The 19,546-nt window shown below is 40.4% G+C and overlaps 1 protein-coding gene across 7 annotated transcripts in view; it reads left to right on the top strand.

The window, feature by feature from the left end:
- FAT1 (FAT atypical cadherin 1) overlaps nucleotides 1–19,546 on the top strand; it is a 382,476-nt gene that overhangs the window by 312,933 nt on the left and 49,997 nt on the right. For all 7 annotated transcript variants that reach the window (XR_012236892.1, XM_073607779.1, XM_073607796.1 and 4 more), the window contains 4 exons: nucleotides 3,499–3,696; nucleotides 10,190–10,994; nucleotides 11,095–11,220; nucleotides 15,298–15,455. Coding sequence is in view for 6 of the 7 variants with exons in the window: in XM_073607779.1 (XP_073463880.1) it covers nucleotides 3,499–3,696; nucleotides 10,190–10,994; nucleotides 11,095–11,220; nucleotides 15,298–15,455 (1,287 nt within the window). In the remaining variant the exon portion in view is untranslated. The remainder of the gene's footprint in view (nucleotides 1–3,498; nucleotides 3,697–10,189; nucleotides 10,995–11,094; nucleotides 11,221–15,297; nucleotides 15,456–19,546) is intronic.

Genomic DNA, 19,546 nt, shown 5'->3' with positions numbered 1-19,546 from the left:
GTGGCTTAGTAAGGAAGTAATCCATTTGCCCCCATTGCCAGGATTTTCTTTTGAAATTTGATTTCTGGCTCCTTGCTGAACATTGTAATATACATGCTTATAGGAAACCGTAATCTATATGGGTTAGAGCCATGATAGCTTAAATGTCACTTGACTTTCAGAACATTTCAAAAAACCTTCCAAAGAAAGCTGCTCATGTAAGAGCCAGTAATGTTATCAGAATTACTAAATTTCTGCTACTAGTGAAATATATATAGTATAGTCTACTAGTCAAAAGTCTACTTTACAAGCAATACCAGCTTGTTATATAAGTAGTTTAGTTTGAATGTGATGTTTATGAGTTTGTATATCCAAGATATGAGTGGAATGCCAAGTTAACCTAACATTCTTAGCATTACACACAATTTGGAAATAAATAACTTTGCAACATATGTTTATGGTTTCTTATCTTGCATAGTTTTCCTGGATTAATATATCATGACCCTTCACGGAAGACAACATTTTCATTTAGACTGTGCTCTTTATGTGCAGTATATGTGTTCAGATATCTCTCATTTTTAGTATGGGTTTTCAGTATGTCAGCATAGTGAATATTCTTTTCAGGTGTGGAAACATAATAAAGCACTGAGGTCATTATGCACTGGAAGCATTTTTATTTCCTTGATTAAAAGCAGATATTTGTACTGCTTATCTTAAAGCTGATTGTGCTATTTTGATTGAAGTGAGATCAATCAGGCTGAAATTACATTGTACAGCAGTGCTGTCCGTATGGCATGCTGGCGTATTGCTGGGAAAACACAAACTATAGGGAGACAAAAGAGAGTTGTATGATTATATGTATTTGAATTTCAGCAATGCCTCAGGGATGGCTAATATTCTTTTTATTTGATTGCAGTAAATACATCCTGCCTTCCAGCTGTCCCAATTTTAGACAGTTGGAATCAATAATATTAGGGCAGCTAGGGTGAAAGCAGGATTACTTTGGTATAGATATCACGCTATTTGTACTTTTATAATACAAACGTTACCTAAAAGGCTGCTCATAGGCAATGATCCCTAAAAAAAAGAGGTCTTTTTTAATTACTTTTTAGAAAACATTAGGAATTTTAATACCACTTTGTTACCTATTTGAAAAACCTGGCAATCCTGCAAAAGAAAAATATTTATGCCGCGTACACATGATCGGATTTTCTGACAACAAATGTTGGATGTGAGCTTGTTGGCGGAAAGTCCGACCGTGCGTATGCTCTATCGGAAATTTGTTGTCGGACTTTTTCCGCCAACAAATGTTGGCTCGCATGTTCTCAAATTTTCCGTCAACAAATGTGTGTTGTAGGACTTTCCGATCGTGTGTACACAAGTCCGTCGGACAAAAGTCCAAAGTACAAACACGCATGCTCGGAATCAATGCTCACCAAACACAACATTAGCAGAAGGAGCCCAAAGGGTGGCGCATGACTATTGAACTTCCTTTTTATCGGCTCGCTGTACGTCACTACGTTCGTAATTGTTGGCCAACATTTGTGTGACCGTGTGTATGCAAGACAAGTTGGAGCCAACAACCTTCAAACAAAATTCCACGGTTTTGTTGTCGGAAAGTCCGTTCGAGTGTACGGGGCATTATACTTAACTGCTCTACCATTCCTGGTATCTTTGCACTCTTGCTGAGCATTCAACATATTTGGAGGCTTGTCAGATGCCTGTGCGCCCCACCACACTCTGTAATTTCATTCCCTGTTCCCTATGTCACTGCCCTGTAGCAACTTGAGGGCCATGGCATGTATGTCTGATGTGAAGATTTCATGAGCAGCATTGGTCTGCAAGAGAGCAAAGGTTCCTGGAATGGGTGGTGGGGCAGGCAAGTACGTATTATGATTTTCTTTTCCAGACTTTGGCTTGTTTCATTGTTTAAATAGGTGACCTTGTTGCTTTAATATTCTATTAAATGGAAACAGTGATTATACATGGGTGCACACACACACTCACACACACACATACATGCAGTACATTCATACAGTATACACACATGCACAAACATTTATCGCACAGCTTTCCCCCTCTAATTTGGACTTCATGTTGAGCAGAGCGCTAGTACAGTTTTTTAAGGCCCAGTTGAAATCTTGTGTTAGGCAGGCCATACACCATGCAGATTTCTTTCCTGCAACCACAATTCCCCCATCAACACAGGCAATTGTCTTCTCCCAGTGAGGAGGCGTGTGAGGGAAGCCATCCTCACCGGGTGAAGGCAGTGATTATCACTAGCGGCTATAGCAGCCGCTAGCGATAATTGCAAGAGAATCCGGCAGGCTGGTTGTACCCAAGTTGATCGAGTGATCATCTTGGTACATTCAGCCTGCCCATTAAGGGTTCTTGGACGGTTCCTGTTAAACCGGACGAGATTTGAACCGTGTATGGCCGGCCTTAAATTAATGAACTAAATTGAGGGTGCAGAAAAACACACATACTGAAAGGTTTAACTTATCATGGATTTAGTCTCCAGCGGCACCATAAAATCTTCCGATAGAATTTGTTTGGGACAGTGGAGGATATTTACTAAAACTTGTGCACTCCAGAATCTGGTGCAGGTGTGCTTGGTAGCCAATCTGTTTCTATCTTCAGCTTTTTCAATTAAGCTTTAACAAAAAAAACCTGAAATCTGATTTCTGGTTTCTATGCAGATCTGCACCAGATTTTGCGCTCTCCAGTTTTAGTAAATCTCCCCCCCCCCCCCCGTGTTCCATGACCAAGTAATTGTTAGTCAAACTATCACTGAAAAGTGAAAAATGCCCTTACAATGAAGGAGTATTACAGACTAGTACACACGTACTGGTAGCTAATGGCCTTTCAGCAATCCCAATCTCTTATTCTCCATTTTCCGGAAATCTGATGCGGTGCCATGGGCTGTCTATACTCATTTCCTTTATTAGTCTTAAAATGCTGCAGACTAATAAAGTGTTTTTTTTTTTGCTTTAATTCTACTTCACAAAGGTTTTGTCTTAGGAAAACTTAAATTGGCTTGACATCAGTTTTCAGACGATAGTGACTAACAAGCAGTTGAAGTTTCATTAACATAGGATTTCATGTGTACAAAATCGGCGGAGAAAATGCAGGCAAGCAATGGATTTCCACTGTGTTCTGTCATCTTTATTTAGATGGCAAAGATATCTTTTATCCCTCTCAAAGCCTTAACAAGCTAATTTAAGCACAAGTACAGTGTATTCAATGCAGCTAGTGGATACAAAGTTTTAGGTGTATTTTTCACTTTTGTGGCAGTTTTTATGTTTATATTAGATTTTTTTTTTTTTCTATTCCGCTGTCTGGTCTTTTTATAATGTGATGTTCATATCAATGCTTTGCTGTGCTGTAAGGCTGGGTTCTTAACCTTGTCTTCTCTTCACGTGCAGAAACCTGCCGTCAGCCTCTAGACAAATATATCTCATTGTGACAGCCTTATAATCCTTCTTTTTTTTTTTTTTTTTTTTTAATGTCTCTTCACAGGAAAATAAGGCGATTGGCTTCAGCGTCCTGCACTTGGCGGTGACTGACAAGGATTCTTCTCACAACGGTCCTCCTTTTATGTTTACAATTTTAAGTGGAAACGAAGATAATACTTTTCAGATCAACCAGCAAGGAGTGATAACGACGTCAGCCACGCTTAACCGAAAATCCACGGATCACTTTATACTTCAAGTTCAGGTACCAACTGTAGTAAGATGCTATTTATCAGTTTATTGCAGCTTACATGGCCCCAAGAGCTCACAAATGCTAAATCTACCCAGTCAGTTTCCCAGAAAACATACATTTACTTAAAGTAAATGCAAGCAAAATAATTAAAATCTCAAACAATATTTAATTTGTTTGTCATTTTAAATGAATTATTCATGTTTTTATATCTGCATTTTTCTTTACAATAATAAATGGCGATCCTGCCATGGAGGTCCTTCTTTAGGCATATCCTGTTATGGGTGACAACGTTCTGCTAATTGTCTATGACACTGCTGGGCAGTGTGTGACATCACATCCCCACCCCCTGCCTCTGGAAGCTCAAAAAAAAACCACTGTAAATTTTGAACTTTAAACGGAGGTAGAGAAGAGATGGCTGCAGATAAACAGGTACAATTTATGAGGATTTATTTCATCTCTGTGTATCACCTGAGGCCAGTCACTTCAGTGGGTATTTAGAAGGGTTCACAACCACTTGCCCAGTTTTGCAGTCCAAAGATACTAGAATCACCTGCCAAAAGAAAGTCCAAAAACAACCATGCTCCAAGATAGCTTGGTTTGGAGATTCTCAGGGGTTTAGAGTTTGCAAGCAGCTTTCACCTGCTCACGTGACACCCACTATTAACTGCCGGGGCCCCCTATAATAACCTCTTTCTACTTAATGTAACAGTGACCATTAAGAGGACTGCAACCTGTACAAATTGAGACGTACCTTCAGGACTATCTGAAAACGTATTCCCCCAGGAACTGCTTTCATTTGTTTTATTCACGCTCTATTTCTTACTCTTCAAAATAATTCGTCATATCACAGTTATATAGAAGCTTGGTAAAATATTTATTTTAAAACATACATGTTATGACTGCGAAACCTATCTAATTATAATGTGATAAGTAGTTTTATTTAAATGGGTTGTCCACGTGTCGCCTGCCATAAAATGAGATGAATAAGGAAGTGGAAATAAGCAGGACTGGACAATAATTGGAACTACCAAGGCTGGAATATAATCAGTATCACAAAAAGTAGAAACTAAACAATCTTTATGGTAAATGTAGGCAATATGAATGAAGCTGACTCCAGGCAGATATAAAAAAAAAACATTGAATCTAAATCCTGGAACTAGCACAAATCTATGATTTTGGCCTGATATCAGCCTCCTGAAATCTCATACACAACAGCACTCGGGGAGGGACATTAATCTGAGCCAGAGCCCTTTTACTTTGCACATTGCCATCAGTCAACTTTCTGAACATACTTACAGAGCAGAGTGATGACCTCCCCAGTGTGCTGTTTTTCCTTCATTGTTAGATGACAGACTGGGGTCAGATTGGCAAACTTGACTTGCTATGCTGTCTCGCAGTCGGTGTCTACATCACATGACTGGCTAAACATAATTACAAACCCTTTGGAAGTATTTCTGCTGTGTATTCACTTGTCTAGAATTAAGATTTGTAAAATGTCTTATGGGTTGCATGTTGCCCAGCATCATTCAACCAACTTCCTGTGAGCCCAGGGAATCGAGGTCTCTCTCACTAGGGTCATGTCATCAGGTAGTTGGGTAGAGTTTCATAGACAGTTTAGCAGTCCAGAGATACAGACCTCTCCTGCTAGGAGACCGTCCAGAGGCACCCATGGTTCTTAAGCTGGCCATAGATGGTTCGAATCTCGGCCAGTTCAGCAGGGACCACCTGAGATTTTATCCATCTATGGGCAGGCTGATTGTAAACAAGACTTAAGCCTAGTACACACTGCTAGTTTTTTTTTTTTGTTTAACCCAGCAGGTTGAACGAAAAAAATCTGACAGCTCAGTAGGAGCCGCTGTACTAACAATCCCATATTAGTACAGTGATCTCCCCTGCTGTTCTATTGTGTTCTGAAAGGGGGATGGCCCACCCAACAGAACACTCCGGTCAAAGCTCTCAGCCATTGGAAGCCATCCTCGCCAGATGAACACGGTTATTGCTAGCGGCTATTGCAGCCGCTAGTTATAATTGCATGTGTAATCCGGCAGGCTGGTTTTTACCCATTCAGCCTGCCTACACATGGTTCGAACCGGCCGAGATGGCTGGCTTTGTGTATAACCAGCATGATTTCTAACATGCAAAAATCATGGTGTTCTCCCGGCACACAGCCCCTTCCCGCCAGGAGAACACAATAGTTCTTCAGCAGGGATTCCCCCATCAACACTGAGTAATCGCATAATCTATGGCCTGCCTTACCATGGTAGAGTCTCCCCAGGGTTTAGAACTTATAAGCAGCTCTCAGCTGCTCAAACACCTAGTCTGAACTGCCAGAATCTTCCTTTAATACCCCTCCTGCTCTGCTTAATTTCGCAGTGACAGTTAAAACACAATTTGTAATGTATTTATGGATTACGCATTCCCACAAACAGGGCCGTCCTATTCCTTCTGTATTGAACTGTCCCCCATAGTCTGTCTTGTAATTGTACTGTCCCCCATTGTAAAGCGCTGCACAAACCATTGGCGCTATACGCATAATGATAATAATAATTCTACATTGTCCATTGTATAAATGGATGTGCATTAACAAAAGATCTTGCATTATTGTGCATTGTGTTAAAGACTAAGTGCACCATAAAAAAAAAAAAAAAAAAATAATAATAATTGCACAGTTTTTTGCAGGTAAAAAAATGTATATATACTATTTTTTTTTTTTAGAAGCCTGGAAAGCATTGCACCAGCGATCCGCAGAACCGTGTCATGCAGGTCCCCTGCAGACTGTGAGTGTAAGCTGTCTGCTTGTACATTGTACCGACAGGCAGTTTCACACTCACAGGAAGACTCAATGAACTACCACAACGCTCAACAGCGCTATGGTAGTAGCTTGTAGTTCTCAATAAACTACTAAGCCGACATTTGTAAATGATGTCGGTACTTGCAGTTCATTCATTCACAGAACTCACTTGCCGCCGCGCTCTTTTCAAAAAGTGACAGCTTGTACAGGAAATGTCTCCCCATACTGCTGTCTCAGGGAGAGAGGGAATCGGCGAGCGGCTGCAGCAGTGGGAACATGTTACATATTCCCAAAGATGAACATATCTTTTAAGGCAGCCTTTTCATTATAAATAGCTAGCCAACTCACCATAACTAAAAAAAAAAAAAAAAAGCCCTACATATAGCATTTTTTTTCCAATGCACCACTCCACAATGCAGGGTTACGGTGTTATCTTGCATGGGGGTGTGCTGCAACGCATGTGCATAAGAGCTGCATATCCTTAGACCAGCTCACACCAGTGCGCTGCGGTTTTGGGTGCAGCGTGATTGAATTGCATTTTAAATGCGGTGTTAGGTTTGCTTCCAGCGACTTCTATTAGACTGTACATTTTCATGAAAGCGCATCAAAGTCCTTCATGCTGCATCTTCGATGTGCTTTGAGAAAACCCATGGTCTGATAGAAGTCAACTGACCTAAAAGCCTTGTGTAAAACACGTATACAATCGCACTGCACCCAAACCTCAGCACCCTGGTGTGAACCCCACATTCGTGCATTGTGGTATCTATAAAATGAATGGCACTGCATGTCTGTTAATATGTGTTGCGGTAATGCAGTATAACTCGTCATCCTTTTTTTGTAGCGTCAGTGTATGTGTTGGTAGGTCTCATTTTCTATCTGGTTATTGCACAGCTGTCTGTAAATACATGTATGATTTGTATCGTACCTTGAAGAAGAGTTCTCAGAGATTACTGTAGTGTCTGCACTATAGTAACACTGATCCCGGACTGAAAACTGATGCCTAAGCAATTTACACTCACTTAATTAAGCCTAATGCTGTTGTGAACCGCTTCCTGTTGGTTTATATAAAAGACAATCAAACACCAAGTGCACAGAAGACCTATTATTCTCTTCTTAATTTCCTCTGACCCCGTGAATTCTTTCCATGCTAGTAATCTCTGGTTGTCGTCAGAAAATATTTGTTTCCAATGCTAAGATTTGATTATGCCTCCTACAGCATGATGTACGGCTCAAACCCATTTAATTCTGACAGCAGCTTATTAAAAGATAACTGTTGCTTTTATTACTTGAAGAAGGTAAATTTATAGATACATTTTCTGCACATGGATGATATTTTGATAGCCGGCAGAGGTTAATTTGCATCTCAGTATATCTGATATAAAACCTGCAGATTGTGAAATGTTGCAGGTAGGAAGTGTTCTGCTATTAAGAATCTTTATAGTATACCCATGGTTGAACATACTTGTGTTTTTGAAATATGCTTTACTGCCACCTAGTGGCAAAGATTGCTCATATACACTTTAGCTGATGCTTTATTGGATTATTTTATAGTATGTTTTTGGTAAGCCCAATGTTTATCTTGTGCATACGGTCATATATCATGTAGGTGTATTTTTAAGCTATAGTAAAAAAATATATTTACACATCTGAGTTCCAGATGTTAACCATAAAAAATCCCATGAACAGCAATATTTAAAAAAAAAAGTTTTTTTATGACCTATAAATGTATAAAATATGTTCCCCCCCTAGAAGTAGGGGGTTCAGTAGTTCCTAGTGCAAATGATTCTAATTATGATATGATTCTTATTATTAGAATAGCAGCATCGGCCATCATTAGAGTCCCTGGGACACCTAGAGTCAGGTTTAATAAGCCAGTGAATTGTATGAATCTGTTCACCTGAAACAGTGCTTATATGTAGATTTAATGAGACCAGGAATGACCTAATAAAAAGCATTACAAAGTTTATACCTTTATGTGGATGTGATTATTCAGATTAAAGCTGCCTTTCTCTGCCTATCAGAACTAGTATGTGGTCTGGGGGTCAGAGAATACCCTTCCCTTAATCTAATTACAGTTTCCTGTGTTTAACTTTGATCATTGCACATAATAGTAGTGGTCAACTTACTTGATATACTGTAGTTAGCCCAGGTGTGGCCTCTGATATAACCAAAGGGCCACACATCATTTTTCAATGTACCCAAAAAAAAAAAAAAACAGAAGCAGTCAGAAACTGGAAATACAGTAGATTGTCAGCTGGAGTGCTACAAGGGGTGGTCAGAGGGTTTGTTTAGACTTGAGGCTGAGGGGCAGTAAAAAAATTGAGTTGGGATATGTTTTTACAGCCTCCCCTTAAACTTCAGAGGCAGCAGACAGGGGGGTTCACATGCCATGGCCATGGCAAAAATGGTCTTCCCTGTTGCCTTTGGTGGCCAGTAGTGCCAAAGTACGTGACCCATTAAAGCAAATGGGACCACGCTGTAACCGTGTCACCTACTCACCTCCTGTCAAACACAGGAAAAGGGATCCAGATGCAGAGTCTTTTCAGAGGCATGACAATCTTGCTGCACAACTAAACATAGTTTAGGACTGCAGGCAGGCTACTGAGGCTGTTGGGGACCCTAGGCCAGCTGCAGGAGAATGGGAGCATGCTGCTGGGTTTGTTATAAGAGATTGTTACAACTCACTGCCATTACAGTCCCTTTATAATTCAGTGTTTCATACTGTCCCCTTAAAAAAATTACTAAAGCTGGCCATGTACTGCTGGAAGTTGAACTTGGGGTGGTCCTGTCAGCACTACCTGGCAAGACAAAAGCCTATTGAAAAATGAGCTTGGTGGGAAATTTACAGCCAATCAGATGCAATAACTGTTGAGGTGTTCAGCAGCTGTAGGGCCTGCCAGCTGCTGCATACAATAGGGGGCAAGGGGAATCCTTAATCCATGCTGTTTAGCCTGGATGGGGGAAACTATAATTTTTTTTGCATGTATGGCTAGCCTTAAGCTGGCCATAGTTTATTTGAATCTTTGCCAGTTCAGCAGGGATCAGTCAAGATTCGAACCATGTATTGGCTGGCTGATTTTACCCAAGTCGACTTGGCGATCAAGTTGGGTACAACCAGCATGTCGGATCTTTCATAGCCACTAGCAATAATCGCTGTCTTCTCCCAGCAGGGATGGCTGTCTGCGTACAACTCCTCCTGCCAGGAGAACACAATAGCTCCGCAAGGGAGATACCCCCATCTACTCTGACTGTGCTGATGGGAGAATCAAGCGATTTTCTTCCCTGCACACTCTGGTTGCAGGAAAGAAAATCTCATCATCTATGGCTGGCTTTACACTATACTTGGTGCTCCTTTCAGCAAGAAAAAAAAAATCACAAATGGAGAAAAAGTCTTTTAGCTAGTAGAAACTAATTTAAAGAAAAGTTTCCTTCTTCGCCTACTCAGGAACAATGAAAACATTGACTACCAGCTGCTGGGACCAGTAATTACAGAAGGGGTGCAAGTTCTGTAGTAGGGTCTTATAATTCAATTAATAAAAAAATTTAGTTTACGGTTTCATTTCACTGTAGCTGAACCCCATCTTATTAGTTGGGTTTCTTTAGCATAGTATGCGAACAAAGATAAGCCTGTATTCCGCTGTAATGTATAAATAGTATAGATGTCTTGCCTCTTGCCGGAAAATGCACTTTTTCATGTGTCTTTTTTACCTCCAGGTGGCAGATAATGGGAAGCCACAGCTGTCATCAGTGACAAACATTGACATACGAGTGATTGAAGAGAGCATCTACCCTCCAGCCATTTTACCACTTGAAATATACATCACAACATTCGGAGAGGAGTACTCTGGGGGTGTGATTGGAAAGATTCATGCCACGGACCAGGATGTTTATGATACACTCACGTACAGCCTGGATTCCAAAGTGGAAAATCTGTTTTCCGTTTCAAGCGCAGGGGGAAAACTGATAGCACACAGGCGATTGGATGTTGGCCAATATCTGTTAAACGTCAGCGTTAACGATGGAATGTTTACAACCTCAGCAGATATTACTGTTCATATCAAACAGATAACCCAGGAGATGCTAAATCACAGCATAACCTTCCGCTTTGCCAACCTCTCCCCGGAGGAATTTATTGGAGATTACTGGCGCAATTTTCAGAGAACGTTAAAAAATATTTTGGGCGGGCGCAAGATTGATGTCCAGATTCTTAGCCTGCAACCCTCTGACCCACCTGCTAGCCTGGACGTCCTGCTGGCTGTAGATAAACCAGGCAATACGCGTTTTGTTCCAAAACTTCTTATCCAAAAGATAAATGCTTCTGTAGCTGAGATCGAAGACTTCAGTGGTGTTAAAATCCTTGAGGTCTTCCATAAGCTCTGTGCTGCTGATGTGGATTGTCCCCTGAGGTTTTGTGATGAGAAGATCTCTGTAGATGAGAATGTCATGTCAACGCACAGCACAGCAAGGCTGAGCTTTGTGACTCCAAGACACCTGCGGAAATCTGTCTGCTTGTGCAAAGGTAAGGAGTTTTGCCGAGCAGGACAAAGTGGCTGCCAGCTTCTGTGTACGTGTGTATAAACTGCACATATAATGATAATGTCATGGTTCTTATTTAACAGGAGGGAAATGTCCCATTTTGAACAGTATTTGCGAAGGAAATCCATGCCCTGAGGGTATGGAATGTGTTGTAGATGCAAATGAAGAGAAGTACAACTGTGTCTGCTCAGATGACCGCCAATGCAATGGTAAGACCTGCCTGCATGATGATATGATTATATGTATACAATAAAAGTATATATTTTTTTTCATACCAGATTGGAACTGCACCTGAAATCATATATTGACAGAATTAGAATATAAAGGGATATGTATATGACAGTATTTAAAATGCCTTTTTTCATTTAAACCCATGCTGCTTACACTTGTCTGCCCTTGAGTGTACTCTATAATTCTGGTACTGAAGTTGAACGAGTCAGTTGGGAAACACTAAATTGAGCAGTGAGGGAAATAAATCCTACAGAGAAACTCTGACAAATGACTTCTGGTTATAGGTATATTTTATATACCATTTTGGGACAGGGCACAACATAGTGCATAGTTATTTATAAGGCCCCTTCTTACACGATGGGTCTGATCAGGTCCACATATCAGTTTTTCAGGTAGACCTGATGGGACAATCCATTCACCCCTGTGGATCAGTGGGTGTAAACACTAAAACTAAAAAAAAAGGGGATCCATAGGTGAATTTTAGGTAGTCAGCTGTAACGGTCAGCAGAGTCCGTTAACTCCCGGCCACCCGTAGACCAGAGCGCACTCTGTCCATTTCCGCTCTACATAAACTTAGCGGACACAGATGGCTCATCCGCCCACTCTACTCTGATAAGCAGGGGAACAGCAGACAGATCTCCCGCTGATCTCAATGAAGTGTGAAAGGGGCCTAATAGTTTAAATCCATACATAATAATATATAATGCCAAACTGGAGATGATGATGGGCAAAACCACAAAACATTGACGCTACAAAATACATTTACAAAGACTGTGTCTCATTTCATTTAATTATTTTAAAACATTGTATCAGATAAAAAAGAAGCATAACGCAAACACAGCACTGCACACTTGTAAAATCATGAAAGAAAAACAGTTTCCCCTATCAGGCGTGCCTATATGTCCATGTTCAATCATGTAAGTAGTAATAATAAAACATGCACTAGTCACGATATTGCGAATCAATCAATGGCAATTGAAAACAATAGATGTGCTTACTGGGTGCGAGAGTGCAACTAATTATCTAGATTTAAAGATGTAAAATTTGATCACTCCTTTGTTTTACAGTGTGGAGGGGAAATTGGTACCGATCATCATGATCCTTCTATCACTTCTATGATGTATAAGAGCCTCACTCCATGGATAAGGCTGGGGTTGTAGCTAGCATGTGTGAGCATATCCAAGTATGTAGGAACCAGGCTGAACTGTTACACAGACTTGTAGTACCAGACTATATATACTTCACCACAAGTACAATGGAAGAGGCTATGTGTAGTGCCACAAGCTCCCTTACCCACACATTCACCAGGAGGAGCTAAGGAGCACTCACCAAACTGTTTGGATGGACTGTCAGTACCACCTGCACCAAGATTGGTAGCTTTTGCTTGGATACCAAATACAAATAATGAAAGCATTTACCCAGGTTCCTGCTACTGGGCTCCTGATCAGATGCAGTCAAACATGCCTGAACAGAGACTATCCAGGCCATTGATCCCTGCAGTGTTTCTTCCCTGTAGGGATTTCCTCAGAGGGAACGGGACCTAAAGGCACATGCAATACCTACCCTTTACCTAAATTGATGTTTGTAGGTTGGGGTGGTGTTTCTTTAACAGGCATCACGTTTGTTTTAATCTGCATTTCTGTAGGACAGAAGGTTCATATATTACTTTTAAAGCAGAACCCCAATAAAAAATTACAAGATAGAAAAAAATGTAAAAGGAATTTATTTAAAGGATGAAATAACAGAACTAACTTTTACTGCAATATTAAGCTTTAATACATAGATTTTCCCCTTCCCCTTGCTAGGTGTTGCTAGATATCCACCATCATTCAATCCATTTCCTCAGAGCCCAGGTCATCCTGGATCTACCCCAGCCTGTTACTAGCCAGTGAAAAGAGAAGCATCACAGTGATGAGCTCATCTCTCTGTCACTCTGCTTTCTCTCCTTATTATTATGCTTTTTGTCAGCACATGAACTGATTGGCTCCTTGTGCTGCTTCTTCCTCCCACACTCCAGCACTGCTGTTCAGGGACAGCAAGAGGCTGATACCAGGTCTTCAGGTACTCAGACTGCTTGAATTTAAGAATACATTTAATGATTTGTTGATTATTACAGAGCTTCATTCATTTGTGGCTTTTGTTTCTGCCCAGGGTTAATATCTCCCCATCTGAGTCACCAATATCTAAAGCAATCTTTAAAGTGGTTGTAAACCCTTACATATACCCAGTGAAGTGACAAGCCTCGAGTGATACATGGAGATGAAACAAAGCCTCCTACATACATTGTACTGCAACCAACTCTTCTCTACAGCCGTTTAAAGTCCAGAATTTATACAGCGTCTGTGAGCTTTAGAAGGCAGGGTGCGGGGCTATGACATTACACACTGCACAGCAGTACAGAGTTGAGTGTAGTCTGGGACCTCAGTAGTGGGAATGGACACATACCCATCTCTACATGGTCTTATAGCACAACATGCACAGCTGAGGTTGTCAATCACCTGCTGTGTGCTGGAGGAGGGTAGGGGACTGTCTGGTGTTGGCATATAGACTGTCAGAAGTGACCCATGCAAATAACAGAGAAATGAGATAGGAGACAGAAATCGAACTTGCATAGCTCCCAACTGTTCCTGTTTTGGAGGGACTGTCCCTGATTTGGAACAAAGTCCATCTGCCCCTCTTTCCTCCTCATTTGTCCCTCATTATGCACATTAAATCTTTCAAAAATATTTCCCAGTGCTAAACCTCTCATCCAATTTCTAAACTGCTGCATTTGTAAATTTCAAAAGCCAGTATAAAGGAATAATAGTAGTATAAAACACTTGTGGGTTCAACTACATTTTTTAAAATATAATTGTCCTTTAAGGGGGCGTGGCAGGGGATGTGTCCTATGCCTACATATGTATGCTAATAGGTGTCCCTCATTCCCATCTCAAAAAGTTGGGAGGTATGCCCTTGGTACTTTGGATTGGGGCAAGTTTAAAAGGATATACTTTGCTCATTTTTCATTTCAGAGGTTTACAATCACTTTAACATAATAGATTATTTAACTATTTTTAAGTCTACAATCCTCATTAAAAACGACACCTGGTTATCCAGCCATATCCTTGTTCACTCACCTCCTACTATGAGCTGACAACCCACTGTCCTTGTTTAAGAATTGCTGTCCTGTGTTATCAACCCATGACATTTGCTTCCAATAGAGTATATACGTTGACAGTTCTCACATAAAATGTGGCAAATGGGTCTAGTATTAAATCTTTGAAATCTGTGACAATGATTGTACATTATAAAAATGCAGACATTAGATGCTTAGTCTTGCATTTAGGAAAATTTCCGAACCTGACATCCTAGAGTTAGTTCTGCTTGCAAGCAATGAATTTGCGCTGTTTAATGTCATCATTCATGTGATAACCAATGAGTTCCTGCTCCCACTCCTTAGCTGGGCTTCACTTAGGTTAATAGCAGGAAGCATAATACTAAGACTTCATGCCTGAGCACTCCTGAACAATAATTAAAGACTGAGCGATCATTAGCCACAGGCTGTCATTCCAATAGAGGTCCGGCTACATCTGTGACCTGGTCCATCTCTGTTCCTACTTTTCTTGCATTCCCTTCATAAAATAAACTTTTTTCTTGGCCGGTGATCTTGATGATTAGCCCAAGGGAAAATGTTTGGGAAGCCATTTAGTTTCTCATGCGGGTGGCTTAAATTGGGAAATTATTCTGGAGAGTGTAGCTCATGCGGCGCTCTACTGTATATGTTATTTTGGTTTACTATAGTTGAGCAGAACATGAGTTGTACTGTATTTTTTCTCCCTGTAGTGACACATTTGTTGGCCATATGTTACTCTGAGGGGGAGATCCATTTACATGAAGATAATGCAAATGATGTGGGCTCTTTTATTTTACTGTATATATGATTGATATGTTATCTTTGAGAGAAGCCTGTGGGGGTTTATACAATGATTCATGTTTTATTTCCTTCAGTTAATTGTCAATATATGCACACCAAATATAAGTTTCTTTGCTGAAATATATTCCTGTGTGTTTTGAAGTTGGTTCATCTGTGACATTCAGTGGAAACGGCTATATCAAATACCGGTTGTTGGAAAATGAAAACAAGGAAGAAATGAAGCTGACGATGAAGCTAAGGACATACTCCGCACATGCTGTGGTCATGTATGCCAGGGGAACAGACTACAGCATTCTTGAGGTGTGTTGAATATATTGTGGATCACAAATTACTGTCTCTGGGGTGGTGTTCTGGTTGTCCGGGGTCGTTTTTTTATGTGGAGCTTTAAGCTTGCCATGTCTTTGACCTCAAACTTATTACTAACCCTTCACCTCACTTCAGTAGTTAACCATAACCCATCTTGAACCTTGATAACTTATCCCCTAGCATCTACTGTATTCCAGAAAGTGACACCAAACTCTTGTTTAAAAAAAAATCTATCCGAGTTTGTATTCATAACTAAAAAAAAAAAAAAAAAACATTCTATTGCACTCAGTCACCTCCAAATCCCAGTTTGTTTTTTGTTTTTTTTTGCTGTTGTGTTCTGACTTCCTGTTAGAGGGTGACTATGTTCGTTCTCCATGTACCTCTTGCTCCTTCACAAGATAAAATATGGCCTATGGAATTTTTAGTGTGCATAGAGCAGTACACATGACTGCAACTAACGTGCACTGGAGATTCAGTAGGTTACAGAGAACATTATAAGGAGGCACAAAATCACAGTAAGGGCTCATTCACACTAGTGCAGTGTTTCTCAACCCTTTTTAGTCAAGGCACCCTTTAAAATGACAGACGGTCTTGAGGCACCCCATTCTAAAATTAAAAAAAACTATTCTAATGGTTTTACAAAATGCAGCAACATCCACACATGTAGAACACCCAACGTTAGAGTGAGTTTCTTCCAAAGCAAATACACTTTTGCAAACTGGTACTGACTAGTATTCCAATGTTTCTCTTCTCCCTTAATTTCTCTCCATCAGTCAGCTAATGTGACCCCAGTGCTGAGGGAGAGGGGCAGATGAGGGTCAAACAAGGACGCTGTGGAAGCAACAGACATTCTCCTTATCAACTGATGACATCATTGGTTGTTCAGACGCCAGTGTTTAGAAAGTTGTAATGATGCATAATGAAATCCCGTGGCTTTGTGTAACTAAAAGGCATGTTTTATCCACCTGCTCGATTTGTATACAATTTTTGATCAATTTTTAGGCATTTTGCCAAGGCACCCTGGTTGAAAAGGGTTGCACTAGTGGTTGTATCATCTCCCTATCTCCTGCTTTACCCCTTGATTGCCACACTAGCATGCCACAACCATGTGCATTGCATCAACCATGGGCTTTACTGCCCCCTGACCTCACATGTGAACGAGCCTTAAAAAACAATTAAAGTAGTGCATGTGTATGGATTATTTGTCTGCTTATTTACTGAAGCACTACCTCTCAATCCAAAACATTGCAGTAAAGTTAAAAAAAGAAAAAAACATTTTTGATAGATATACTTATACCCAAGTCGCCTAGCCAAGGATGATGGCACCATACTTCCAGCAAGATCTTAGAGAATGGTGAGTACCAGAAATCTCATGAGATAATGCTTCAGCGTGGTGAAAGAGCATCTTCTTGTGGGGTTTGGGCTATTCAGCCTTCCCCAGGAATCCTGTCAGAAATATAATGACATCACCCACTGCAGAATAAAAGCTAGAGAAAGGTAAGTATATTTATTGGACATTTTTTGTGTTTTGGCCTGGCAGAGGATTCATCAAATATGGGACCTTGCTATGGAGTGCAAAGTACACTTTACCTAACATTAAAAGAAAGCAGAACTGCATCTAGGATTTCAAATAAAAAAATAGCCTCAGCCATTTATAAAGGTGGTCTTCTGCTTCCAAGCAGTTTATTATTTTGTCCACAAAGCTGCCTGATTGTGTAGATAGTTACTCTCTGTCTCCCACATACTGAATCCAGCACCTTATCAATCGTAGTTGCTCATGTCTCTTCCTGATTACATTGTATCTAGAAAAACACACACATGCGCAGTTCCCGTTTGTTTACAGTTCTATGCAAAACACAGCAGTAAAGTTAAAGAAACCGTTAGCAAGAAAAAAAAAAAGGTGATAAATAAACTTATGTCCAAGTCAGCTAGTCAAGGATGATGTCGCCATACTTCCAGCGAGGTTTTGGAGAATGGCAAGTACTATAAATCTCATGAGATGATGCTTCAGCGCAGTGAAGGAGCATCTTCTTGGGAGGTTTGGGCTATTCAGCATTCCTCAGTATCCTGCCATAAGTATAGCGACATCACCCACTGCAGAATAGAGATGGGGTAGTGTATGTAAGTATATTTACAGACTTTTTTTTTTGTGTGTGTTTTGGCCTGGCAGAGGCTTCATCAAATATGGGACCTTGCTATGGAGTGCAAGGTCCACTTTACCTAACATTAAATGTAAGCAGAACTGCATCTAAGATTTCAAATAAATAAATAGCCTCAGTCATTTATAAAAGTGCTCTTCTGCTTCCAACCTGTTTGATATTTTGTCCACAGAGCTGCCTGATTGTGTAGACATTTACTCTCCCACATACTGAGTCCAGCACCTTATCGGTCGCAGTTGCCCCCGTGTCTCTTCCTGATTACATTGTATCTAGGAAATCACACATATGCGCAATTCCCGATTGTTTGCTGCTTGTGTTGCCATGGTAAAGCTGAAAAGCTTGGATCACAAGAGGGATGGACACCGAGAAGTGCTTATTCTGGCATATCAGTAAATGCAAGCACAAATAGATAATCTACACAAGATTTTATTCTCTTGCCAAAGAGGCTGCTATTGTGCTGCAAATAAATAAAAGGTCTGTCGGTTGCTGGATGACAGAATACATTTCAAGCGGTATTAAACCAAAAAACAAATATTTCACATATTGCAGCAAACCAGTCCTTTTAGATGTGGTGGCTGCATTTGTTTTCTTTTGCTAAACGTTTTTCCTTTATTTTCACCTGGTGATCTGGCCAACAAGTCTGTTATTTTTTTAATTTTCTTTTAACAGACCAAACTGTCCAGCAAAAGTGGCAGTTAGAGGTTTGAGACAAACCATGTAACGCTCACAGGGGTGAGCTTTTATTTGTTTATTTAAAAACTGTATCACAAAACATTTTTTTTTTTTTTTTTTTTTTTTTGCTGTAACAGCAAAATAGTAGCCGGAGTTCAGCTGTAATTTGTTAGCCAAGTCTACCTAAATTTGCTAAAAAGTTTATGGTGTTGGTAGACCCACAACAGTAAAATCAGTCTGTATATGCAGTAAAGCATGCTTGTAATACTCACTTTGGAACCTAAGGGGTTAATCCTCTGCATTGTGTAAAAAGGCTGTTTGATCCTGTATTCTCTGATCACCCCCCCTCCTTCTACAGTCCTCAATCCATCTCCTGATGGAACAGAGCCTTGGGGGCACTCTGCTCATGCTCAGTTTGGTGTGTATTGCTAGAGAGTTGTTTTTTTCTTGGGAGAGTGCATGTGATCAGCAGAGGGCCAATCAGCACTGTCCAGACAGAGTGTCAGGGGTCCTGCAGCCTCATAGGACAATCGGGGGAGAATTAAAAACTTCTCCTACAAGCTTTAACTGGACACTAATAGAAGTCACAAGACCGCTAAATACTGCTGATGAGAAAAGGCATTTAGCAGTTTATATTTACTAAAATAATTGCATTTCCATGTTCTGTGTACTGTGGGAGATCATATATAGTGAATGCAGGGTCCTGGGTTTAGAAGAACTTTAACACTACCCTCTCCCCTGGTGGACAATGCTGCTGCTCATGGGTCACCATTGCTTCTCCAGAGGAGTGGAGACACCCAAAGACAGGAGCTGTGTTACTGGCCAGATTGCAAGGTGAAAAAAGGGAAAAAAATATAAAGCCACAAAATGTAAGGATTGATAAGCTGCAATATATTACATTTTTGTTTTCGGGTTTCATACCACTTTAGGTTGTTTCATTATTTGAGAATAAATTATTACTCATACCCATTAAACTGTGTACATACTTTACTGGTGCCAGAAAAGATCAGCTCTGAAACCTGCCAGCCCCTGAATTTTGCAGCTTTGGCATGGATAGCAGATCATTTAGTTTAAAGTCTTTCAGTGGGGATTTTTTTTTCAAAAGGCTGCTTCTAATTGGCTGAGGGCCATGGGTATTCTTTCACGGGCTTCCTTTTTTAAACACCATAAAAGACATTGACTTCCAGAAAGATGATGCGGCTTGTTGTCACCCAAAGCTAGACATACTATTCAGAAATCCAGAGAGGTGACGAG

Source organism: Aquarana catesbeiana, linkage group LG01 (genome assembly GCF_042186555.1).
Source record: "Aquarana catesbeiana isolate 2022-GZ linkage group LG01, ASM4218655v1, whole genome shotgun sequence".
Lineage (NCBI taxonomy): Eukaryota > Metazoa > Chordata > Amphibia > Anura > Ranidae > Aquarana > Aquarana catesbeiana.
Note: the sequence above shows the minus strand (reverse complement) of the source record. Positions and strands in the feature narration are given on the sequence as shown.